The sequence below is a fragment of the Cataglyphis hispanica genome, chromosome 2 (assembly GCF_021464435.1).
Source record: "Cataglyphis hispanica isolate Lineage 1 chromosome 2, ULB_Chis1_1.0, whole genome shotgun sequence".
Taxonomy (NCBI): Eukaryota; Metazoa; Arthropoda; class Insecta; order Hymenoptera; family Formicidae; genus Cataglyphis; species Cataglyphis hispanica.
Window position 1 is genome coordinate 14,394,472 of NC_065955.1, and position 26,221 is coordinate 14,420,692.

At 26.6% G+C, this 26,221-nt stretch overlaps 3 protein-coding genes across 3 annotated transcripts; 1 reads left to right on the plus strand and 2 right to left on the minus strand.

Moving 5' to 3' along the window:
• Window positions 1–1,133: 1,133 nt before the first annotated feature.
• Window positions 1,134–8,475, minus strand: LOC126856706 (G-protein coupled receptor Mth2-like). The gene is made up of 6 exons (XM_050605472.1): window positions 8,346–8,475; window positions 5,903–7,637; window positions 5,331–5,409; window positions 3,701–3,879; window positions 3,363–3,513; window positions 1,134–2,736 (listed from the first exon to the last, which is right to left on the minus strand). Exons 2-6 carry the CDS (start codon window positions 7,530–7,532, stop codon window positions 2,535–2,537), a joined length of 2,241 nt encoding a protein of 746 aa, XP_050461429.1. The 5' UTR covers window positions 7,533–7,637; window positions 8,346–8,475; the 3' UTR covers window positions 1,134–2,534.
• Window positions 8,476–12,545: 4,070 nt separating this feature from the next.
• On the minus strand, window positions 12,546–18,701 carry LOC126856694 (G-protein coupled receptor Mth2-like). The gene is made up of 6 exons (XM_050605446.1): window positions 18,569–18,701; window positions 16,103–17,830; window positions 15,551–15,629; window positions 14,739–14,917; window positions 14,399–14,561; window positions 12,546–13,694 (listed from the first exon to the last, which is right to left on the minus strand). Exons 2-6 carry the CDS (start codon window positions 17,727–17,729, stop codon window positions 13,397–13,399), a joined length of 2,346 nt encoding a protein of 781 aa, XP_050461403.1. The 5' UTR covers window positions 17,730–17,830; window positions 18,569–18,701; the 3' UTR covers window positions 12,546–13,396.
• A 2,107-nt stretch (window positions 18,702–20,808) lies between these two features.
• On the plus strand, window positions 20,809–23,026 carry LOC126856787 (putative GTP-binding protein 6). The gene is made up of 3 exons (XM_050605642.1): window positions 20,809–22,332; window positions 22,429–22,618; window positions 22,708–23,026. Exons 1-3 carry the CDS (start codon window positions 21,307–21,309, stop codon window positions 22,932–22,934), a joined length of 1,443 nt encoding a protein of 480 aa, XP_050461599.1. The 5' UTR covers window positions 20,809–21,306; the 3' UTR covers window positions 22,935–23,026.
• Window positions 23,027–26,221: the final 3,195 nt, after the last annotated feature.

Below are 26,221 nucleotides of genomic sequence, written 5' to 3' on the forward strand. Positions count from 1 at the left end.
ATCGGACGAGTCGAAGAAGCGCTCTATCTGCTGCTGTACAATCATGTATATAGGGTGGTTCGATCAAAATGCTTTATTAACAGTCTTCTACAAATAATATCTTTTTTAATCCAATGACAAATTTTTAAGTTTTTAAGTTTTGTTATTTATACTTTGTTGGTAATCTTACGTTTTCGAAAATCTACGGTAATTAAAAGTAAATTTAAATACACGCTTAGTTAATGCTCAAAAAAAGATTTTTTTATATTTTTACCAGATGCATATATATATACATGGTGAAAAACTCTTATAAAAAAACAAAAAATTTATATTATAAATACAACAAAAAGTTTATTTATTTCGCCAATTTTTTTTTATTTAGTTTGTTATTTTTTTGATTTACAAAAAAATATGCATGAAGAAAAAGATGAAACTATTTCGAATATATGAGTTTATCCATTAATATTTTTATTCAACTTTATAGATAATGATTTTTATAGATATTTCTGATCTACAAAGAAACGCAATTAATAAATGAAATTATTTCAGATATATCAGTGCTTTCGATAATATTTTTGTTCAACTCTGTAGATAATTACTCTATAGACAATGGTTCTGTTATTATAAAACCTGTTTCCATTCTTTGAAGTCTTATTGGTTACGTCATTGACATTCAAAGAAACATAAAAATAACTTGCGCTAAGTTCCAGTAATAAGGAAGAATCATATATTATATCCATTATATTATTTGTTGTCGCAGTTTATTTTTTAGTTAAGTAGTATTTTATTGATTGCACATATTTATTTATATCCACATGCATGAATGCTTCAAATAAAACTATTTGTTAATGTCAAAATTCAAATTTTGATCAAGGAGTAATTACGCGTCTGCTCCAAAATTATATATAATTTTGATATATAAATATAAACGGACAACAATTTCTTATTTTTTCGAAATAATAAATAAATAACATTTGTTATTATAACTATTAATTATTTCTCTATAAAATTATGATTCAATTCAATAAAATTTGCAATCAATATTTGAAATCTAATGCCTACTAACATTCGAAAAAGAAAAAGAAGTATACAGTTTTACAAAATGCATTTTTCAGGGAAAAGTAGATAAATATAGGCATTTGTTTATGCGACATGATTTATTTATTCTACGATATAAGAAACAAGATCTTCATACGACGGAATTGGTAGAACATTTTGAAAACTTAAAATACTGTACGGCTTGTACAAGATTTGTTGCAACATAATTTCCAGAATATCAAGTAAATAATATATGATATATGTTATTAAATAATATATGATTGAATAAATAAGTTATGAATTTAAAATATATATAATTGATTGTCTTTTTATCTTATTACATAATATATTATATTTTAAGTATAAAAATAATTATTGTCATTTTGTACTATCATGCACAAATAATAGTTTGCTTTTTGCAAAAAACGATAAAATGCTTTATAAAAAAAGAAATATTAGGAAATGCAAAATATAACATAGAAAATTAATTTTATGCTAAATAATTTGCTAAATTAATTTTTATTTTTTTCTAAATTAAAATAAAATCTTTTATTGCTTTTTATCTACTTTTATTTGTATTGTACAATGCTTTCTGTAATATTTCTTTTTGCATGGCTTAATAGCTGACAACTTCAATATATCTTTACAAAAAATTAGTATGATAGTTGATTGACGGAAAAATGCCAAAGTATATATATATTATATTTTGCTATCTATATTATTTACTAATATAAAAAAAGTGTATCTCACTTTTGCAACTAGTAATATTTGTAAGATATTATTGTAATAATTGATAATTTAAAAAATAATAAAAATATTTAAGAAAAATAAAATAAAATAAATAATTATTGTTAATAATAATATAAATAATAATTTTTAATTATATTATTAATATAATTAATAATTATTGCAAAAATTGTAAAATGATAAAGAACTTTTTTGTTCAGTTTATTGTGTTCTACCCGGTCACGAGCCGTGGCTATAGTACTTTGGGACCCTGTATATGTATATATACATGTTATTTGCCTTATTGTTAGAGATGATCATAATAACTAATGATAACATGCAAATATAGGATAATTCAATAATATTGGTACAATAAATCAAGGACATGTTTCAACAATTTTTGATAATGCTAATAAAAAATGTTATCAAAAAATTAGAAAATACAAATTGTAAAAAAAAATTTAAGAAAAGTCTTACAAATACATATTTGAGTAGAGATCAAGACCATCATTCCATCAAACAAAACGATCAATGTAATGTAAGGATAATATAAAATTAATCATTGATTAAAAATTATTTTAGCATTGTAATTAATCGTTGAATACTTGGCGACTTTTGACCTATGATAAAATTATTTCACCGTGTATAGTAGCACTAAAGATCAATCAAAGTGGACGAATTATTTGCGTGAGAATTTGTTTTTCCATAAAAATTAATCTTTTCCCACAGAGAAATCATCCCTGATATATAATCTATAATTTAAAGATGCGATAGCTTGTTGAAAATATATCTCAACTAAATCGCTTTAGCAACAACAGCCTTATCTTTTTTTTCCATACAAATATAATAAAAATGCAAAATTGCTGTAAGACATCTAGCATAAAAAGAGAATATAAGAAGGTACATGATTTTTTAATGCTTAACACATTCATGGGTAATTTTATGCAAAAGATGATAAATAATATTTTAGTTGTCTTCAAGTACAGATTGAACCTGCAAGATAATTAAATAAAATAATTAAATAACTAAAAAAAAACATTTTTTATATTTTCGATGGTGATGACAATTGATAAATTTATAATTGAAAACATTCGAAATTATTTATGTTTAATGAAGATAAATATTTTTGAAAAATCATAATTATCTCAGTTTCAGATATTCTTAAATAAATATCTTTAAATGCTGTATTAATAAATTTAAACTTTAAAATTAATAATGTTAGTTTTAATCTTAGAAAGAAAAGAAGACAAAGAAAAAATGTGTGTGTGTGTAGTAAATTCTTAAAAATATTTAAGAAATGCAATTATTGCGTTTACAAAATAAGAAAAATGCACACTTTGATTTTATTTTTACGATTATTTATTACACGAAAGTTGTAAATTTTTTTGAGAAAACGCGAACGTTATCAAAACTGCAGTGATGTATGCCCCATTTTAAGATCAATTATCGAAATACAAAAATTGCATGAAAACATAGTTTTAAAATAATAATATCTCTTTGTCTATCTTTTTTCTTCAAAATGAATATAATTTGTTAATCATTTTTTTTATTAATAGCTTGATACATATCATTAATGATATAAATTATGATGCATTGATGCAAAAATATTGCTTAAGTACCATTGCTTGTTGTCTTTATAACGTCGTCTCTGATAAACAATGTCCTTTTCGTAGTGTGAGATTTTTCGTGCCGTACAGATGCATAACCAAATAATACTGATAATACAAATAGTTACAATTCCGTGAACATACAACATGCGTGTTATATAACCTGAGAATATAATGTGAAATATATCTTTCATTTTTTTTTATATTAAATCGTGTTTTGCAATAAATATATATTTAATTATATATTTAACTTTAAGACCAAAAGAACATTTTGATTTATAGATGTATTTTTTTTTTATTTTAATATGCTAATATTAATTAAATTATTTGTTAGTATGGCATTTACTTACTATCAAACCAACATTCTTTGCCAAATTTTGGTCGAAAATTTTCCGGTACACCAGGGACAAAATCCATGATGCCGCAAATAATAGCGAGCATAAAGGGGCCTCCCCAACCGTAAACAGAATAATATATTAACTTCTTTTTTTCTTGTTGTTTCACATCTTTTTGTAACGAACGTAATTGACTGCAAAAAACAGCTTACACTTTAGATTTTATCGGTAAAAATAGAAAAAAATTGCGATGCAAATACATATTAATATAAATGCGTTTGATCAAAATTTTTTAAATAATCTACCATATATGTAACTATAAAAATTGATTTGCATTAACATTGTGACGTGATAAAAATGTGCACGTGACAAACATTACAGTAACAATTTTAAATTTAAATTTTATTTAGTAGATGAAATTTTAGTAGAAAAAGAAGTTTGATGCATTTATGTTTGTTTACGTTATTAAAGAAAACGAAAAAAAAAAAAAAATTAAAATGATATTAACTTTAGGTTCTTCAAACATTAAAGAAAAAAATCAAAAAGGTGCCTGTAATGTAATGTCACGAATTAAAAAAATATATATGTAATTATATTTCATAATTAATTTAGTAATCAATTTCATAATATTATTTTACTTTTAAAAATTAAATATAATTTCACAAAAAATTAACTTTCAACAATATAGAAATTTAAGAAAATATATAAAAAACTATACACATTATAAAAGTCTAACTTATCATTTCTACTGTATTAAATTATACTGAGTACTAAATTATAGCTTCTTACAAAAATTAAAAAAACACTCAATTTTTCTTAAAAAATGCAAAGTTCAATAAGCTATAAGTTTGTTATATATATATATATATATATATATATATAAACAAAATTTAAATCTAAAAAGAAAGTTATGTAAAGCTTAAAATCTATATTTTTAACAGATTACTATTGTTTTTAAGTTTCTGTAAATTTCAGATTTTCATATATAAAATTATATGTGCTAGATAAAATGAAAAATTTTTTTCTCATTTTGTGGATCCGTTGTAGACATGCCTCGAAAAAATTTTAAAAAATTTACAACTTTCTAATGCAACAGTTTAAAGTTTTCTCTACAAAATCCACTTTTTTTCAAATTTTTCTAAGATTTCTTATTTCACTGAATTATTGTCGATTAAATATAAAAGGAGAGTTTTGACTTTGATTGTTCATAACTCAATTAAAAATCATGGTAATTATAAAAACAGATTCTTAAAGCTAATACTTTTCTCTATGAGATAATATAATTGTCAAAATTATTTCAGAAACATGTAAACATAATGCAAGTGCAAATGAGTAAAAATATCGTAGAAATTATTAATTTTTTCTTTTTTTTATTTTGAGCCAGAAAACAATTAAATAAAACGACAAAAAAAATTATTCTTTACTTTTATTTGTACATTTATTTATTTGTACATTATTCTGAATTTGAAAAAAAATTGCCGAATAGCGATGAGATTTTTTTCATGGTGGTCATTATGATTTTATTGGATGAAACGTAAGAAATTGCGAAAATGGCTAATTTCAATAATAAAAAAAAAAAAAATTGAAAATAAAATTTTCATTAACATTATAACTAAAATATAATATGAAATTCTTTGCAGCTTACCTAAATGTATGCCACATATCGATACTCATTACATTTAACCAAAACCAGCTTGCCATAAAGAAATAATATTTGAAAAGAGCTGAAACAATACAATAAACAACAAAATTAAGAACAGAATAAACAGAATGTACAACAAAGTGTCAATTAATAAATTTCTGCAAAATACCGATAAAATTCAGTTATGTTATATGTGTTTGTGAAAGAAATTCTACATCCGTGATGACTTTCTGCAAATTTATAAAAAAAAAAAACTTACATTTATAAAGTATATGCTAATGTTGAATTTAATAACTTTTTAATTTCAGACATAATTCTGTAAAAAATCTTTGTAGCAGATAAATATGTAGATAATTTTAACTTGATATTAAAATGCAACAAAAATTTAGACTTTAACTTTAACTTAAAACTATAACTTTATTTATTACTAAGTCTTGTGTTTTCAAAGGTTTAAATTATTGTATAAATTAAACGGCTAACATTAAGATATCAAAAAGTATTAAACTGTCACACATTAATAATTCAAATAGATGTAGACGATGCATTGATTGTTTTGTTATACAATTTGAAATTACCATATGCAATACAGATGAAGTCCCCTATAGCATCCCTTTTGATGAATGTCTTTACCAATTCCATTGTGTTCAAGACGGCTATCGAGCCGCTATATCCACACAATATGAAACCGTGTATATTACGGAGTTCTGGTATTATGGAGTACACTATAAACATCACCATCGAAAACAGTAGAGACCCTAGAAAGCCGCACATAAATATGATTGTCTTTGTACAAAAAATTGCATTTTTATCTTGGTTTATCGGGATTTTGACATCTTTTATAAACTTGTTTGCTATGTCAAGGCAAACGTTCACAGTAAATTCATATTGAGGAACATCTGTGCCGGTATCCACGACCGCGAGACAATAAGATGTTGATTCGATAGTTACGTTGTGTTCATTTAGGTGCCAAGAGCCATCATTCAAAAACACATTGTCAGATGTGGGATAAAAAAAGTAGTGTCCAGTCTTCTGGCAGGGATCGTCAGTGATCAAAAGAAATTGTTTGTCTACGCTTTTATTTTCGTTTAGCAACGAATCACTAATGTATCCAAACATATTTTGTAGAAAAATAAAGTTACCCTGTCCGGCAATGCATTTTTCTTTAATCAGGCGATTACCAAAAGGACAACATAGGCGTATACAAGTAATATTGTCGCATATATTGTTCAAAACAATACTGTTTTTATTATTAATTATATTGGAATTGTCTTTGGTAGACAACCAGTTATCATTTATAGAAAACTGGTTGAATGATTGAATAAAACTTGGATCAATTGTATTTTTAATGTACTTTATAGCCTTATTCATGATTTCTTTCATAATATCAAAACAAACATTCACAGCAAATATATTGTGATCCACAACCGCGAGACAATAAGATGTTGGTTCAATGATCGAATTGTAATAAGGTAGATACACAGAGCCATTAACGAGAAACGCATTCTGGTTGGAACTAAGCAAATAGTGTCCAGTCTTCTGACACGGATCGTGAACGAGCAGAAGAAATAGATCATTTATTCGTTTATTTTTGTTTTGCAACGAATCATTAATATATCCATACATTGTTTCCAGGAAAATAAAGTTACCGTGCTCGGCAATGCACTTTCCGTTAACCAGACGATTACCGAAAGGGCAGCATAACCGAATGCAAATAACATTGTCGCACATCTTGTCCGGAATGATATTGTACCTATCAAAATTTTTAAAGAAATCGTACGTAGAATCATTTTCGCCTTTAATAATATTGTTCCATTTTATATGGATTTCCCGTGACATAAAATTTTTCTTTTCGCTTATCTCCGTTGAGTTAATGCGAGACTCCACTAATGTTTGACTATCATTGTCATATTTTTTTGCGGTATATGTTTGAAATTTATATGGCATCCAATTGTCATCCTCGCTGTTATTACTCGTGAAATTGATACGATACGCATACTGCGTAACATCGTTATTTTTTGTAGAATTTTGCAAATTATATCTCAAATCCTTTTCGTCGTCATAATGTTTCATGGGGTTTGCATCAAGCTGATATCGCAACGTCGTATTTTTTTCTCTGTCGTCATTCGTGGAATTTGGCCAAAGCATCAAAGATGAAGCAATGAGTGGAAACATGTAACACCAAAGCGCAAGATTTTTTCCATACATTGTTGATTATGTGGCGCATTGAATTTATTTGGGAAAATAACTCTCTTGATTTCTTTTTACGACAGTTTCATAGAGAAATAATGGCCACAATGATAAATTCACAATCTAAAAATATAAGAAAACAGGTGATACTGTGTAATTGCAAATATTACGAAATGTTTTATGCATTTTCAAACAAAATGTCAATAAATATAAATTTTGATTATTATTTGAGCATTTGAAATGATGACAGTTTGATTATTACATTTGTTTACTTATGTTAGGTTCGCGATTCTGAATCTAAGAATTTATAAAAGCATGTGTTGTTTGTAGAAACTTATGATTTATGGAAGTTTATGATATCTGAAATTTATGATTTAAGTAATGCGCAGTATGATATGACTACTGATTTCGATTTATTTAGCTAATATAATACATTCGTTTACGTTTAGTTTATGAAATAAGAGCCTAGACATTGTGCATCTATCTTCAAATAAATATTTTACACTTTTTTCAATGAAATGTAATCAAAAACTTTAAAGATTTAACGATATTAAAATAATTAAGCATTTAAAACAATCGAGCTTAATCTTAATTATCATCACATCATTAATTATTAATGTATATTTTGAATATTATAGAGTTGGATAGTTCTATATTAATTTTGTGCGTATTTATCTTGCAATTATGTTAATTAAATTAAAAGTGCTACATTAAGTGCAAATGTACGAATGCAATAAAGTCAAATTATTGCTAGCTTTTTTTTATTTCATTGAATAATTGAAAGATTTTTTAAATTGAATTTAAAATTCTTTACGTTTATTTAACACTTACGAGAATAACATTACAGCAGATTATTTATCACTGAACTTGATAAAATCGATATTACAGTTTCGTCGTAACTTTTGCTTTCGAGATAAGAGAAGACAAAAATTGTGAGAGAAGATCGTAGGACAAACAGGATTAGACTATCGGAGTTGGCAAAGCGCTTGAAGAAGCGCTCTACCTGCTTCTATAAAAGCATGTATATAGGGTGATCAGTCAAAATACTTTATTAATAATTTTCTACAAATAATATCTTTATTTATTCCGAAAAAAAAAATAATTTTAAATATTTTAAATATTTATATGCTTTGTTGATAAATTTACGTTTTTAAAAATCTACTGTAATTAAAAATGGATTTATATGCAGCGTTTAACTAAAGTTCGAAGAAAGAAAATTTTTATATTTACACCAGATGCAATCATAATCAAAAAATTTTTTTAAAAAGTAAAAAATATATATTATAAATGCAGAAAAAGTTTATTTATTTCGGCAAATTTCTTTCGATTTAACTTATTATCTTTCTGATCTACAAAAAATACTCAATTAAAAAATGAAATTATTTTGAATATATTAGTTTATTCATTAATATTTTTATTCAACTCTATAGATAATGATTTTATAGATCTTTTTGATCTACAAAGAAATACGCAATGAAAAGATCAAATTATTTCGAATATACCAATTTATTCGTTAATATTTTTATTCAACTCTATAGATAATGACTATATAGATTCTATTATTATATAATACCTGATGAAGAAATATGATTTGAAAACCTGTTTGCATCCTGAAGTCTTACATGGTTACGTCATTAACATCAAGAAACACGTAAGTAACGCATTAAGTCCCAGTAATAAGGAAAAATCATATTATGAGCGAGTATTTTAGATTCTCGAATTTTATCTATTAGACTATCATAATAAAAAAAAATTATGATCAACGAATGGAAATGTTGTATTAATTAACAAATATAAATATTGTATTGTATTAAATAATATAAATAAGTAAAATAAATGAAAATTATTATAGCAGTATTAAGTTTTTTGATTTTAATTTATTTTTTTTAATTACTTTAATCATTTATTACTAAAAACAGCAATAAATCAGATATAGAACTCAATCTTATTTTATATTCCATTCTAACTTTCATCATAGGAACTATGTGTGCAATAAAATCACATATGCGACTCCATATGTCTATTTATATTTCATATTAGTCAAAGAAATAGAGATAATGGCCCGTATTCTGAGCTCACATTTAGAGGTACATTTAAAGTGCCACATTTAGAGACGCAGATGTGCTAGTAACACGACTAAAGTTGGTCTTATTCTCAGCGCACATTTATAGCGCCTCTAACTTAGAGATACATTTATGACTTTGTGTTATATATAATGCTTATTACGCGCCTATAGCATTGTGATTGACCGTCAAATAGTTCATTATATCCATATGTTAAATTAGCAAATTTCATTTTAATCTCTTTTTTGATGCCACTGCAACACAAAATGCAAACGCGCATATAATCCCAATAAACAAACAATATTATTAAAAATGTTTTCAAAAATGTTTGAAAAACATTTTTAGAAATATTATTTTGCTCATTGAAATTGTAACAGCATTTTTTAATTAATCGATATTTTTGTCAGAACTCGCAATCATTATAAACGTCAAAAACAACTATTCTGTTTTGAAATACTTGTAAGTTACGATTACGCACACTGCATTTGCTTCCCAAACTTTAATTTTTTTATCAATGATCTAATTTACATCGACATATTTTAATATATAAAATAAATACTATATTATTCAATCACAGCTGTTCCATTCTTTGGAGAAATAGTTATGATTGTGACCAGTAATACGTATTAAAGTATATCGGTGTAAACTATATTGTCAAATACATCCATAATATTGCAGTTGATTGTGCTCATTTAGGCTAATTTCACTTCAAAGTGCAAGATTTCTTGTCCTAATTAACTATTTGGATTGAAAATAGTGTTGAATAATATGTATATTTTATTGCATTTTATACAACTACTTTAAAAAAAAATTTTAGGATTGACCAAATATCATTAATATTATTATGTAAAACAAGTTCTATTATTTATAAAAACTTGATTTATAATAATTTTATTAATAAAATTAATTATATAACAGTGACAGAATTAATCAAACTTGCGTATAAATGTGCCCTCGGGCACATTTATTAGTACATTTATCGAAAATGAGATAAATGTGCTATAAATGTGGTTCAAAATACGATTTTCACTAAAAATACGATTTTCACTAAAGTTGTGCATTTAAGCTAAAAATGGAGATGTGCCTCTAAATGTGCCGCTAAATGTGCTCTCAGAATATGACCAGATTTATCGTCACATCTAAAGATAGATGTAAGCTCAGAATACGGGCCAATAATTTTTACGATGTGATAATGTATCTTTATATATTTATTTGATCAATTCAGCTGTTATTGAAGTATTTCGATAATGTAAAATGCAAGATATTTTTAGCTAGCCAACTCGTATGCAGATACAAGAGATGCCTCGCTGTTCTTGACGCGAGATACTACCGTCTATCTTGACTGTTGTTTGCAGATGCTTGTCATACAGATAATTTATTTCTTTGGTACTACTTTCGCGGCCAATTTATATTTTTTATGAGAAATCTCATCTTGTTTTTTTGTATAATTATAATTGCAAATCATTATTTATTTAATCAAAATGAACGAATTTGTATCATAAAATTCTTTGCTTGTAACAATTATCACAATTAATTTCTCAAACAATATCACAACTAACTCATTTTTTTAATAATTTTAAAAAATTATTTTAATTGCTTATCATAATCATTTAATAGCGTGCTAAAAAGAAATTGAATAAATATAGAAAATACTTCTTCATATAATATCTAATCAAAGTTCTATAGCAACAAAATACTTACAATTTTTTTAATAATATTACAAACAATTTCAAAAATAATTTTTTTATTTTACTTTTGCTTAAAATTATAAACTTTTTTTTTAAACAGCATTACTTGAATGATGTTAAAATTATATTTATATTTGAAAGTTGACTATAAAGCTATACTAGTAGCACTTTCCTAGTTAATTCCAAATTGTACAAAATTTAAATGAATTGTTACAACGTGTTTCTGTCACAACTTGCTCCGTTTTCCCCTTTTTTAATATCTAATAACAAGAACAACTTGACAGAATGAATTAAAAAACAAGTAAATAATGAAGATTTTTCATTTATATTAAATACATATTCCATATATAATCGAAAGATTTACATCGAAAAGGAATTAATCAAGTACGTACGCAAAAAAAATCTTATTTATTCTTTTATCTTATTTTATAAATGTTATTATAATGTCTGTTAAGATGGAAATTAAATATTATATAAAGCCCAGTTTGCAATTTCATTCTCTATCTCATATCACGCGTATCAAGAAATTTATTAACTCTAGTCCACTGCAAACGCGCGCTACGCGGGCGCCATTTATTTTATGTGTAAGTGCATATAATTTTTATAATTGCTTACATATTAATTCTAGTTTTTCACTTTTTCAAAATAAATGAAATAAAAATTACATACCCACTTAAGAATGTATGTGACATATATCGAAATACTAACAAAAGCATTAAAATTTCATAGATTGTTCTTCTATTTCTTCTGAATATTTGTGCAAAAACTAAGCACAAATTCTCAGCAATTCTCTTAATGGTTTGGAAGTTATTTAAATTTAAAGTTACTATTGATTTTTATGGAAAATTGCCTATTGTAGCACTTATTGACAAATTTGACAAAAAAAAGAAAAATATTACCAATTAAATAAAAATTTTCACATATATTAAGGAAATTCTAATAAATATTTGTTCAAAACTTGACTTATATCCACTAATTTGTTTAAAAGTTATTTACTAAAAATTGTAGACAAATATTATCTGTCTCTTTTTCTCTTTCTGCAAATTACTCGTTTTTCATTGTTTTTTGCAGTTGATTTTAGAGATTAATTTATTTATGATCAAAAGTTTTTGCCATAAATTAAAAATATTAATTACAACTATTTTTTTTTATGAAGACGTCAAAATCCATATTATTTTGTGATACTTTAATTTTTTTCATAACTCGAACTTATTTTTTTAATTTTTTAAACAGTATAAACAATATATAACCGCTCCTCGATTCTTATTTCTTCACCTAGTGTTTTTTTATATCAACGTGTTTATTATATAATATATACATATATACATTCGCTTATAATTCGCTACAATCATAAAACTAACATATATAGTATGTATATTAAGTCTGCCTTCATTTTTATTAAAAAAAAATTCACATTAAGAGAATATTCAATGTGAGATCATATCTTTCATGTTATATAAATTAAAATTAAAGTAAGTTTTATTACAATAATTATCAACTTTTTCTCTTGCTCTCTCTTACACACACATGCATGCACACATACTTATGTTAAACGATTTCAACTATTCAAAAATAAAAAAATTTAATTTATATGAATTTGACTGTATATATGTATGTATGTTAACAAAAACATCTTGTATACATATATATAAATAATATCATGTACTTATTGTTAGCAATCGATACGCTTAACATAAATGTTTCCATTACATTTCTAATAATAATTTTGATAATGTTAATAATGTTAATAAAAAATATTATCAAAAAATTAGAAAAAGCAGATTGCAAAGAGAATTAAAAGCAAAGACAAATACATCATTCAAGAATAAAAATTAGAGGACAAAAAAAGAGATGAGAAATAGACAAATAGACAATATATAAGTTTATAGACGATAATATAATAGAGACGAATATTTGACAAGCGGAAAGCACGATCATATTCTGTTACACGAAACGATCCAAATATGATACAAATATAATATTAAATTAATCATTGATTAAAAAATTATTTTAATACTGTAATTGTAATTAGTTATTGGATAATTATCGACGTTGATCTATGATAGAATCCTTCTGTTGCACACACTAAATTGGACGAACTCTCTGCGCGACGGTAGAGATTGACTTTTTCCTATAGAGAAGTTGTTTCTGTCGTATTGATGCAACTACTTAAGGATGTGGAAATGCGTTGACCTATTAAAGACAGACCGTGATTTTGGCAATTGAATCGTTTCAGCAACAATTGCCTAATCTTCTTCTTCCATACAAATATGATAAAAATGCAAAACTGCTCTATGACTTCCAACGCAGCATACATATATCGGAGAGAAGGTGTCCATTCCTCACAGAACGATTGTGTAGCGTACATAAAATGTTTTACGCATATAATGATAAATAGGACTTTAATTGCCTCCAAGTACAACCCGAACCTGAAAAATAATTGAATAAAATAATTTAATAAGATAATAAAATAATTGAAAAAGTAAATAATTTACATTTGATAGTTATGATAATTATTGATAAGATTATGATTGAATATATTCTGTTCTTTTTATGTTTTAATAAAGATAAGTATTTGCGAGAAATCATAATTATTTAGATATTTATAAATAATATTAATAAATACTATATCTATATTAATCAAATAAAGTTTAAAATTAAAATGCTTTTAAACTGAAAAAGAGGGAAAGAAAGAAAAAGATAAAAAAAGAATAGTAAATTTTTATTAAAAATAAAAAAAAATGCGATTATTGTCTTTATGAAATAAGAAATATTTATACTTTAACTTTCTTTTTGTTATTCTTTATTTTTAAAATTCTAAATTTTTTGAAAAAGCAAATGCCTTTGAAGCAGTAGCAGTTTTTGCCTTTTTAGATTAATTATCAAAACACAATAAAACTGCAGCATAGAAATGCCGTTACAAAATGATCTCTCTTTCTCTCTCTCTCTCTCTCTCTCTCTCTTTCTGTTTCTCTCTCTCTCTCTCTCTCTCTCTCTCTCTCTCTCTCTCTCTTTCTGTTTCTCTCTTCTTGAAAATGAGTATAATTTGTTGTTAAATTTTTATTTATTAATATTTATATATCATTAATGAGATAAATTATAACGCATTAATGCAAAAATATAACTTAAGTACCATTGTTTGTTGTCTTTATAACATCGGCTCTCCGAATCCTTCAGATAATGAGCAATGTCCTTTTCGTAGTGTGCAATTTTTCGTGCCGTACAGATGCACAAGGAAATAATAACAATAATACAAATAATTACAACTCCCAGATAGTAAAATAAATATGGATAGCCTAAAAATATGACATAAGAAATAAATTTCTCATATTAAATCGCATGGTGTAAGCACACATTTAAGCTCATAGTACACATTTAATGTTAACAAAGATACATAGAATTATAATCATATTATTTTTTATTTTTATCTGCTAGCATTAATTGAATTATTTATCAGTATGGCATATACTTACTACTAAGCCAGCATTCCTCGCCAAATCTCAGTTGAAAATTTTCCGATACACCAGGAGCAGAATATATGATGCCACAAATAATAGCAAATATAAAGGGGCCTCCCCACCCGCACGCAGAATACATGATTAACTTTTTTCTTTCTTGTTGTTTCACATCTCTTTGTAACGAGCGCAATTTTCTGCAAAGAACAGCTTATTATATTAGATTTTACGATAAAAATAGAAACAATCACAATCGAATGCACATTAAAATAAATGCGTTTGATCGAAATTTTTTAGATAAATTTTTAGATAATTTTTTAGGTAATCTACTATATATGTAATTATAAAAAATTGATTTACATTATCCAACATTACGACATGACAAAAACTATACTCGTATATTCATATATGTGCATGTAACAGATACTACATTTTGAATTTAAATTTCATTTAGCAAATGAAATGTTAGTAGTAGAAAAAGAAATTTGATGTGTTCGCGTTTGTTTATCCTTTTCTATTATCTCTAAAAAAGGAAAAAAATTAAAATTATATTGACTTTAGATTCTTCAAACATTAAAAAAAAAAATAAATAAAAAAGAGTCTGTAATGTATTATAATATCACGAATTAAAAAATGTAAATATATTTCATTAATAATTTAGATTTTTTAGAACTTTAGAGATCATTTTTATGGTGGCCACTATGATTTTATTGGATAAAACATAAAAATATTGTAAAAATGTTTAATTTTAGTAATGAGAGAAAAAAATGACAAATAAAATTTTGTTAACGGTATGATTGAAGTATAATGTTAAATATTTTGAAGCTTACCTAAATATTCGCCATATATCGATACTCATTATACTTAACCAGAACCAGCGTGCCAAATAAAAATAATATTTGACAAAAGCTAAAAGAATAAAATAAACAATTAATAAATTTCTGCCAAATACCAATGAAATTCGCAATTATATTACATGTTTCCTTAAAAAAAAAAAACAACTCGATATACGTGAATTAACTGTAAATTTATAAAAATTTAGAACATTTAAGAAGTAAATGTTAACATTAAATTATTTTTTAATTTAAAACAATTCTATAAAGCTTTTATAGCTTTTTAGATAAATATATAGATAATTTTAAGTTGATGTAAAAGTCTAACAAAAAGTATAATTTTATTTATTATTAACTCTTGTTTTTAAAGTTTTAAATTTTAAATTTAATTAAATTAATTTAAAAATAAATTTTAAATTAATTTAAATTAAATTAAATTAAATTAAATTATTTAAATTATCAAGAAATATTAAAACGCAGTATACATTAATAATTCAAATAAATATAAACGCTGCATTGTTTACTTTGTTACACAATTAGGATATGTACCATATGCGATACAGGTGAAGTTATCTATAGATATAGCATCCTTTTCGATGAATATCTTTATCAATTCGACTGTGTTCACGATGACTATCGAGCCGCTGTATCCACGCAATATGAAGCTATGTATATTACGAAGCTCTGGTACTATGGAATAAACTATAAACATCATCAATGCAAATAGTAAAGTGCCTAGAAAGCCGCATATAGATACGATCGTTTTTGTAGGTATCGGAACATATACATTTTTATTTTTATTTATCAAGTTCTTAATCTCGAAACAAATATTCACAATAAATTTGTATGGAGCCACACTAGCGAGACAATAAGATGTTGAGTTGAGAGTAATGTCGTGAGACTGAAGATATAAAGAGCCATCAATGAAAAACACATTCTTTTCTGAGAATGAAAGCTGATCGTGTTTAATTTTTTGGCACGGATCATGAACGACCACAAGAAAAAGATTGTCTATGCTTTTATTTTCCTTTCGTAACGAATCATTAAAAAACCCACCAAACATGCTTGGTAGGAAAACAAAATTACCATGTCCGGTAATACATTTTCCATTAACCAGGCGATTACCGAAAGGACAGCATAATCTAATGCAGGTAATATTATCGCACATTTGATCCGGAACGATATTGTTTTTATTATAAACTTTATTGGAATTTTGTACCAAATCATGCGATGTGGAATCATTCTTGCCTTTCGTCGGCTTCCAATTTTCAAGTATAAACTGTGGATCAATTGTATTTTTATTGTATTTTATAGCCTTATTCATGATCTTCTTCATAATATCAAAGCAAACGTTCACAGCAAATATATTGTGATCCACAACCGCGAGACAATAAGATGTTGGTTCGATGATCGAATTGTAATAAGGTAGATACACAGAACCATTGACGAGGAATATATTTTGCTGGGAACTAAGCAAATAGTGTTCAATCTTCTGACACGGATCGTGAACAATCAGAAGAAATAATTCGTCTACTCTTTTACTTTTGTTTTGCAACGAATCATTAATATATCCATACATGTTGTCCAGGAAGATAAAGTTATTCTTCTCGGCGATGCATTTTCCATTAAGCAGACGATTACCAAAAGGACAGCATAACCGAATGCAGATAAAATTGTCGCATAACTTCTCGGGAACGATATTGTGTCTATCAAAATTTTTGAAGAAATCGTATGACGTAGAATCATTATCGCCTTTGATTCTCTTCAAGTTTTCATGGATTTCCCGGGACATGAAATTTTTCTTTCCGCCAATCTCTCTTGAGTTTATACTAGATTGCATCAGTGTTGTTTGATCATCTCTTCTATCAATCTCATATTTTCTTGCGTATATTTGATATTTATACGATATCAATTTATCATACTCGCTGTTATTACTCGCGAAATTAATACGATACGCGTACTGCATGACATCGCTATCTTTGGTAGAATTTTCGTGCAAATTATACTGTATCAAATCCTCTTCATAGTCATAGTTTCTCATGGAGTTTGTACCAAGCTGATACCGCATTGTCAAATTTTTTTCACTGTCTTCACTTGTAGTTCTTGGCCAAAACATTGAAGATGAAGCGATGAGCGAAAGCATGTAATACCAAAATACGAAACCTTTTCCATACATCGTCGATTATTTGAATTTATTTGGGAAAAATACTTCCTTGGTTTCTTTTTACGGCAGTTTCACAGAGAGATACATAATGGCCACAATATTAAACTCACAAACTAAAAAATAAGAAAACAAGTACACATAATTGTGAAAATTTGACATTTTATTTGCAACAAAATATGCGAATGCATTTTCAAACAAAATGTCGATAAACAGATATTTTGATAATTTTTAAATGTTTGGAATAATGACAATTTGAAAAGATATATTATATTTGTTTATTTCTGTCAGTCTCACTATTCTAAGACTTATGATTTATAGAAGCATGTAATTTGTAGAAGCTTATGATTTATGGAAGTTAATGGATTAAGTAATGAGTGGCATAACATGAATGACCATTCTGGTTTATTAAGCTAATTTGACACATTTATTTTCTTTTGATTTATTTAATAATAGTATAGTTTAAGCATTCTAATCTGTCAAAAAAAATATTTTACATTCTTATTTTCGATGCAACGTAATTCAAAAACTTTGCAAATTTAACGATATTAAAATAATTAAGCAATCAAAGCAATTGTAAGTAATGTTAATTATTGTCACATAATTAATTTATTATGTAGAATATATGTATTTCGAATATTATACAGTTAAAAAATTTTACTAAATTTTGCTAATTTTATGCATATTTATCTTGTTGCTATGTTAAATGAAAAATGCTTAAACAAAAAAATACATTAAGTGCAAATATACAAATGCAATAAAGTCAAGTTATTGCAGGTTTTTTTATTCCAGTGAATCATAGAAAAATTTTCTAAATTAATTAATAATTTAAAATTGTTTATGTTAATACTTACGAGGACAATTGTAGCAGATTTTTAGTAGCAGTTTTCTTACTCAACTCGATAAAATTGATATTATTTACGGTTTTGTCTTCAAGATGTATGAGAGTAGATTGCACGAGAAACGTGCTGAGACTATAGGAGATGATGATTTGTCGAAGAAACACTCTTTCCTCTTACTATAAAGCTATGTATACAAGGTGATTCGAGCAAAATGCTTTGTTGATAATCTTCTACAAATAGTATCTTTATTAATTCATCGACAAAACAGTTTTAAATATTCTGTTCTTTATGCTTTGTTGGTAAACCCTTACGTTTTAGAAAATTTATGGTAATTAAAAATGAATTTACATACAGCACCTCGCTAAAGTTCAAAGGATAAAAATTTTCATATTTACATCAGATGCATATACACAGACAAAAACTTTTCCGGAAAAATAAAAGAAAAATTCATATTAGAAATACAACAGAAGATTTATTTATTTCGGCAACAAATTTCTTTCGATTTAACTCATTTTGATTTTCAACACTTTTTGATTTACAAAGAAATACGTAATTAAAAAGATAACATTATTTCGAATATATCAGTTTATTCGCTAATATTTTTATTCAACTCTGTAGATAATGGCTATTGTAAAATCGGATAAGGAAATGTTATTTAAAAACCTGTTTACATCCTGAAGTCTTACATGATTATATCATTACTCAAGAAACACGTAAGTATTCGCGATAAATCGCAATAATAAAGAAGAATCATATAAATATACGAGCATCATATGAGTATTTTAAATTCAAATCTCACAGATCTATCAGAATAAAGAAAAGTTATATTCAACATACGTATCATATTAAATAATATAAATAGTAAAATAAGTCAAAATTATTATACCGCATTCTATTATATCCAATATACCCGTGAAATATTAGCTAAAGAAATACACGCTTCTCGTGTAAGAAACTTTAGAATTCTTTGACGATAAATCATCTCGCTTGCTCTTAATTCTCGCTTTCGCTTTCAATGATATCAGAGACCCTTATTTATCTATAATAATTTGTTTATAATATTTAAAAATTTTATAAAATAAAAATTATAACATTTTTTTTTATTTTGGAAAGTAATTTTTTGAAAATAATTTTATAGATTATTAAAATGAACAGATAAATAAAATGAATGATTTTTATGATTAAAATGACATCAAACGCATAATACGGATAATTTTTATTATGATAAAGAAAAAAATTTTTATTTAATTTTTAGATTGATATTTAATTAAATTTATTCAAATAATGTCGCGTTTAATGTTATTTCATTCATAAAAATCTTATTAATCAAATAAAAATATGTTAAAAGAAATATAAAAAGTATAAAAATTTTATGAAAAGTTTATAAAAAGTTTTTATTCAATAAATGTACTTTGTTTGACACTATTTTTACTCTGAATCAAACATTTGGTGGATAAATGAGGGCGAAGAATCTCGTATTCTTCGAGTGAAAATTGCGTTAAGCGGAGCATATGTATTATTATTATTATATTGTGCATATATGTTTTCAAAAAACTTGTAATATTAATTATTATAATATATATTTTTTATTGTTTTAATTATTTTTGCATATATAAATTTATAAATAATAGCTTTTAATGTGCATCAGTGCTCACTCAGTATCCAACTAAATTTATAAATTCAAAAATTAATTAAATAATATAGTTAATAAAAAATTAATTAATAATAAAAAGCTATATAAATTAAAAACTTTATTTGATATTAAAATGTTACTTAAAATGTTTGACACTTTTGCAGAGAATAAGAATTAAAAAAAAAGTGAAAGCAATTTATTGTAAATGTCTTCTACATATTATATTTAAAAATTAAGAAAAGATTATTAAGAAAATAAATTTAAGAAAATTTATTTTATTTTATATGAGCGCATGTATGTAAAAATATACTTCAATAATAAAACTTACTATTGCTATCCATATTATATACTAAAATGACAATGACATTACGCGCAGTTAATAAAGCATTAATCATTCATAATAGTTTTCCGCATTCTTGATCTGCAATTATGAATCTAGCACGGACATGCACCAATCGACCGTTTTATTACCGTAGCATCAAAAAGTGAATTTGGCCATGTAGTTCTGCTGATTCTAAAATACATCTAGTTAGCGCTACTATACCATCTAGAAAAAGCATCTTATGAAAAACGGCCTCTCTCAGGCTTCTCTTTCTCTGCAACAATCAGCTGTGTTTATGATACAGAGATGCCGGAATTGGTAGTGCGGAAAAATCATTTATATATGTATATTTTTATTTATATGCATAAAGTACTATTAATTTAAACGAAATACAGTCACAATCAATTGCAATTAACTGATGAAAGAAATATTAATCGCCTTCTAAAATCTTCTCATTATTGATCGATCGTGCCAAAAATGAAGTTGGAACGATTAACATAACCTTGCATAAATAAACGTCAGAGGATAACACAATTGTAAGTGGCAGTGTAATTTCCTACTATTTATAATTCTCTAAATGTACTTAATATAAATTATTTATATTTGGTATGTGTAATTATTATTTGCTTCTATATGAATAATAAAAATGAAGTGAAATATTAATCATCATCAATAAAGTTAAGTGATTTTATATAAGATATAATAAAATTATACTAATATTGAATATTTTGTATAATTTATACAATTAATAATTATTATATTAATTATAAAATCTAATCACTTTGTAAATGTAAAATGCATTGCATACGTAAGATTTTAAATATTGCACAGCACAGTTTACAAGTGCATAACAAAGCCAATACAATCTGTAAAAGATCAGGAATATTGCTCCAAGATATAGTTTGCCGCTTTAATCATGATTCCGAAGAGTATATACCTGCAGATGAAGAGAAAGACCAAGAGGCGTATACACAAATCTCCAACCATTATTTAGGTATTGCAGTTGGAGGACATAGAACATTTATTTTACAGCCATACATAAAATGGGGTAAAGACAAGAAGAGAAACACTTCGCCAGAGTTACAAATGGCTGAAGCCATAGCACTCATAAACACTCTATCTAACTGGTGTGTAGTTGGAACAAAGTATGCCCCATTACTTTCATTGCAAAAAAAAAGTTTGTTAGGTACTGGTGCGATGGAAAACCTGAAAAAAGAAATAAGTAAATGCGAAAATCCAACTGCCATATTCGTCAGTACTAATCTGTTAAAGTTTGTTCAAATTGCTGAATTGGAAAAAATTCTTGGTCTACCAGTATATGATCGTTACTCTATAGTTATTCACATATTTCGTCAGCATGCAAAAAGTGTAGAAGCAAAATTACAAGTAGCTTTAGCGGAAGTACCATATGTTCGAAAAAAAGTGCTTGAAACATCTGTGACTCGCAATGGCATTATAAACTTGACAGAAAAGGCAAAACTAATCTTTGACAGTAGAGAAAAGAAATTAAAAAATGAATTGAAAAAATTACAACAACATCGAAAAAATATCAGAAGTCAGCGTAAAAAACATGGTTTTCCGACAGTTGCTGTAGTTGGTTATACAAACGCAGGAAAAACTTGCTTAATAAAAGCACTTACAGATGACAAATCTCTTCAACCTAAAAATAAATTGTTTGCAACTCTTGACACAACTGCGCATGAAGGGTTTTTACCCAACAAATTAAAAATATTGTACATGGATACTATTGGATTCATCCAAGATGTGCCAGAAACTTTAGTTGAACCATTTGTTGTAACATTGGAGGATGCTATGATTGCTGTACGTATTACATATATACATAAATTTATAATTTGACTTATCATTATTATTATTTTTTTAAAGGAAAATTTTTTTTTAATTTAAGACTTTTCCTAGGATGTTATAGTTCATGTATATGATGTCAGTCATCCTGATATGAAAGCACAGTACCAACATGTTCAGCAAACGATAAAACCCATGATAGACGAAACTCGTCCGATAATCGATGTCGCCAATAAATGCGATCTCGTTCAAAACGATTGCATACCAAAAGATGCAATCGCCGTTTCTGCTACGAATTTAACAGGTGTGATTAGAATTTATTATTATTGTTAAAGAATGGAATAAACACTTTTTAAGAAGGACAGTTTCTGGAGACTATTTAAATATTTACAGGGATCGATTTGTTACGTTTGAAAATACAGGAAGTTCTTTTGGCCGTCACTGGATTATTACGCACACGTATAAGGGTAGAATCGGGTAGTCTTGCAGCCAGCTGGTTGTACAAAATGACGACAGTAACGAATGCTCTACCAGATCCTAATGATGCTCAATATTTAATTCTGGAAGTGCTCGCTACTTCGGTCGATATACAAAAATTCAAGAAATTTTTAAGGCAATAAAGTATTCTATATTATATATAGTATACTTTATTTGCAATGTTTTGTTAATGTTTATGCATTACTTATTTAATAAATAAACATAAAGCATTTTATATGATTTAAAATATTTTAATATATGAAAAAATATTTTTTTTTTGTGATCAGTCTGATTCATTTTCTAGGAAATAATTTTTTCATTGTAAGAAAGCATTTTATATTCTTATATATCATATGTATGTATGTATATATATATATATATATATATATATATATATATATATATATATATCAGAAATTTAATATGAAATAATTCATCATTTTTATACATGCAGATAAATAAATTGTACATAAATAAATTTTCCAAACGGAAATTGTTTCAAATGGAAATTTCAAATTTGCTTGATTTTAATTAACGAAATATAGAAATTATTATATTTTATGGAATTTTTTAAGAATGTATAACAAGAAACCATTATTATTCAAACAAGCATATAAATTTGCACGTAATTATTATTTTAAATAGTTTTAATTATAAGATTATTTTAAATAATTTTAATAAATCAAACATACATATTCAAGGAAAGAAAATTATCACTCTATATATACAGAAAGTACAATACTTAAAAATCTGAGGGGTATCCTTGAGCACGGCATGCTGCCAAGAATCATTGCTTTTTACGACCTAGCATGCACACGTGCTCCACATGTGTTTCCCTATAATCGGCGTTTCTGAATGCCAGATGCACGAGACACGAGTTAAAATTTTGACTAGATATTCGTTAGGGTTATTAACGAGATTAAAGACTTTATTTTACGGCGTCAACGAAGCAAGTATACAATTTATAAAGTGTTTACTCACTCTCTAAACAGTATTTTTTGAAGCGACAAGACTAATCGCTTGTATTTTGAATTTCGTATTATATTTATAAACTTATCATTGATTAGAAAAGAATAAGATTTATGAAAACTTTTTTGTCCCACCATGTTTTTACGAAAATATAAATAATTATGCAGAAATGCTGAAAATAAATTTAATATCTTGAAAATATAGGAATAACTTCTTTTTTTTTTTCTTTTAATATAGTATATTCTTTTAATATAGTAATATAGTATAGTAGTAACTATATATTATATAGTTTAATATAGTATATTACATTAATATGTAAATATTTGTAAAAATTGCAATTTTCATAAATTTAAAATCTAAGCAAAATACCATAAAGCGTTTACTTTTATCTCTAAAAATTTTTGCTTTTCCATGATTAAGAGATTTCCTTTTGTGAGATTTTTCATGATTATATACATATATGTGTAAATTTGTAAAAATGAAATTTGTCAAGGAAAAAAACAAACATTTTTAATAAATAATATTTTTATCTTTTTTAAATAAAGATTGAATATTATTAAAGATGTATTCATCATATCTATTAACTCCTTTTTTAAACACAGGAAAATATGATTATTTCATTCACAGATGTATAAAATTAAAAACATTAAGTTGTGTATTGAGAGAAAAGGAAAAAGCAAAAAGCTTTTAAAAGAAAATGTGGCCTATTTGGCAAACGATCAACCCACGTTTAAATCGTTGCACAATGAAAGAAGTCGCCGCTCGTTGCTCGGTATTTAATTGTATCTTTTTATTAAGAATTCCGTTTATTTGTCTTCTCTCTCCACTCGCGTGCCATCGATTATCCACCGAGGGAGAAACTTTGCGATGAAACCATATATTGTGATGCGATGTATAATTCATAGCTCGATAGCTCTCCACTTTTCTGTATATATGAAGACTGTTTCGGAAAACCTCCATGTAAAACAATAGTAAAACAAAATATTATATATATTTTTTTCAGATATTTCCCTTCTTATATAAATGAAAGATTTATATTGTCCACATGTCCAATTTAATTTTACTTCCTTTATCGAAATTATTAATTTAGTACAATTATCTCGCCCAAAATTCAAAAGTCAAGGGAACATGAGATAAAAACAAATCAGGTGAATCATGCGAACGAGTCTCGATAGTTACGCTATTATGCGGGTGATTTCCCGACCGTAAAACTTTTTAGCGTTCGCTAACTCGAGTATCATTAATATCCGGTGACACGGCGGGACACCCTGTGTATAGCTTTATAAAGTATCCCGCAGAATTAATCGCGTTGCGCACGCGGGAAAAGTCCTGGACCGCGCATCGTCCTTCGGCTCTGGGAATTAATGAAGGATTGATATCGCGATTATGTTGTAGCAATAGCAGAGAAGAGCGGTCCGACGGTGTGTACCGTGTGGGCCGATTGGCAGTACGGACCGCGGCGATAATTAATTGCAGGCGTGACGGCGCTTTAACGTCGTTAATTTTCATTATCTCGATCGGAATCCGCTTGTAGCGCCGAACCGCCGCCGCTTTGCAGCTCGCTAATTTCGCGCGCGCGTTCGCCTCGTAACCCCGCTTCCGGGAAACGCATTAATAATTCTCTGGACGAGAGAAGCTTTGCGGAGAGAGGGGACAGAGGGTGGGGGAAGGGGGGTAGCTCTTGCAAAATTTGTCACCCGCTCGCGGCTACGGTGACGCTAATGTCACGGCCGCTCTCATGCGGCCGGGATTCGCGGCATGCAAGGCAAGGATGCGCGCGATGCACTTTGCGTACTGTTTGGATTATTAAAGCGAGTCAAGTTAAACCTAATTATCACGGCGTTTGGTTGAACGACAAATTTCGACATCACTTGCCGCACTTCCTATCCGCTCTATTGCGTATCAAGGCAGCCTAATACAACCAAAATGCCGCCATTCACTGTTTACTCTCATGACCCGCATGACAAACTTCACATGCGCATAATTTTTTTATTTTTCGAGAAACGCTATGTCACTAATTTCAGATACAAAAATGCGCTAATCATAATTTTTATATCTCGAATAAATGTCAATTTAATTTAATTTTTTTTATTAAATAAACAATAAGCTAAATAATTAAAACAAAAATGTATATGATTGGATTAGGTGATAAAATAATATTAAAATATATAGCTATTTTATTCGATTATGTAAAATATGTATTTTTAGAGTAATTATATTAATTATATTAAATTTGTTTGTGTAAATTGAAAAAAATTTTTATATTCTTAAGTTATATAGAAATAGTTCGTAGTTTAAATATGCATAAGAATTCTCAGGCATTTAATTCTACAAATATCACTATTTGCCCATTGTATCTCTTATCGTGAAATCGATTTAAGAAGACTGGGCGTATACGTGTGTAACATCACATTCCTTCTTATTCCTCGAGCAGAGATCCGTCAGGAAAATAGCAATAATA

Excerpts from the sequence above, each read along its gene's own strand:
- LOC126856706 (XM_050605472.1), bottom strand. The coding sequence starts at position 7,532 with ATGTATGGAAAAAATCTTGCGCTTTGGTGTTACATGTTTCCACTCATT. Across the intron at positions 5,410-5,902 it reads CTTCATCTGTATTGCATATG|CTCTTTTCAAATATTATTTC; the intron begins GTAATTTCAAAT and ends GTATTGTTTCAG. Across the intron at positions 3,880-5,330 it reads GATATGTGGCATACATTTAG|TCAATTACGTTCGTTACAAA; the intron begins GTAAGCTGCAAA and ends TGTTTTTTGCAG.
- LOC126856694 (XM_050605446.1), bottom strand. The coding sequence starts at position 17,729 with ATGTATGGAAAAGGTTTCGTATTTTGGTATTACATGCTTTCGCTCATC. Across the intron at positions 15,630-16,102 it reads CTTCACCTGTATCGCATATG|CTTTTGTCAAATATTATTTT; the intron begins GTACATATCCTA and ends TTATTCTTTTAG. Across the intron at positions 14,562-14,738 it reads CGAGGAATGCTGGCTTAGTA|GCTATCCATATTTATTTTAC; the intron begins GTAAGTATATGC and ends TCATATTTTTAG.
- LOC126856787 (XM_050605642.1), top strand. The coding sequence starts at position 21,307 with ATGCATTGCATACGTAAGATTTTAAATATTGCACAGCACAGTTTACAA. Across the intron at positions 22,333-22,428 it reads TGGAGGATGCTATGATTGCT|GATGTTATAGTTCATGTATA; the intron begins GTACGTATTACA and ends GACTTTTCCTAG. Across the intron at positions 22,619-22,707 it reads TTCTGCTACGAATTTAACAG|GGATCGATTTGTTACGTTTG; the intron begins GTGTGATTAGAA and ends AAATATTTACAG.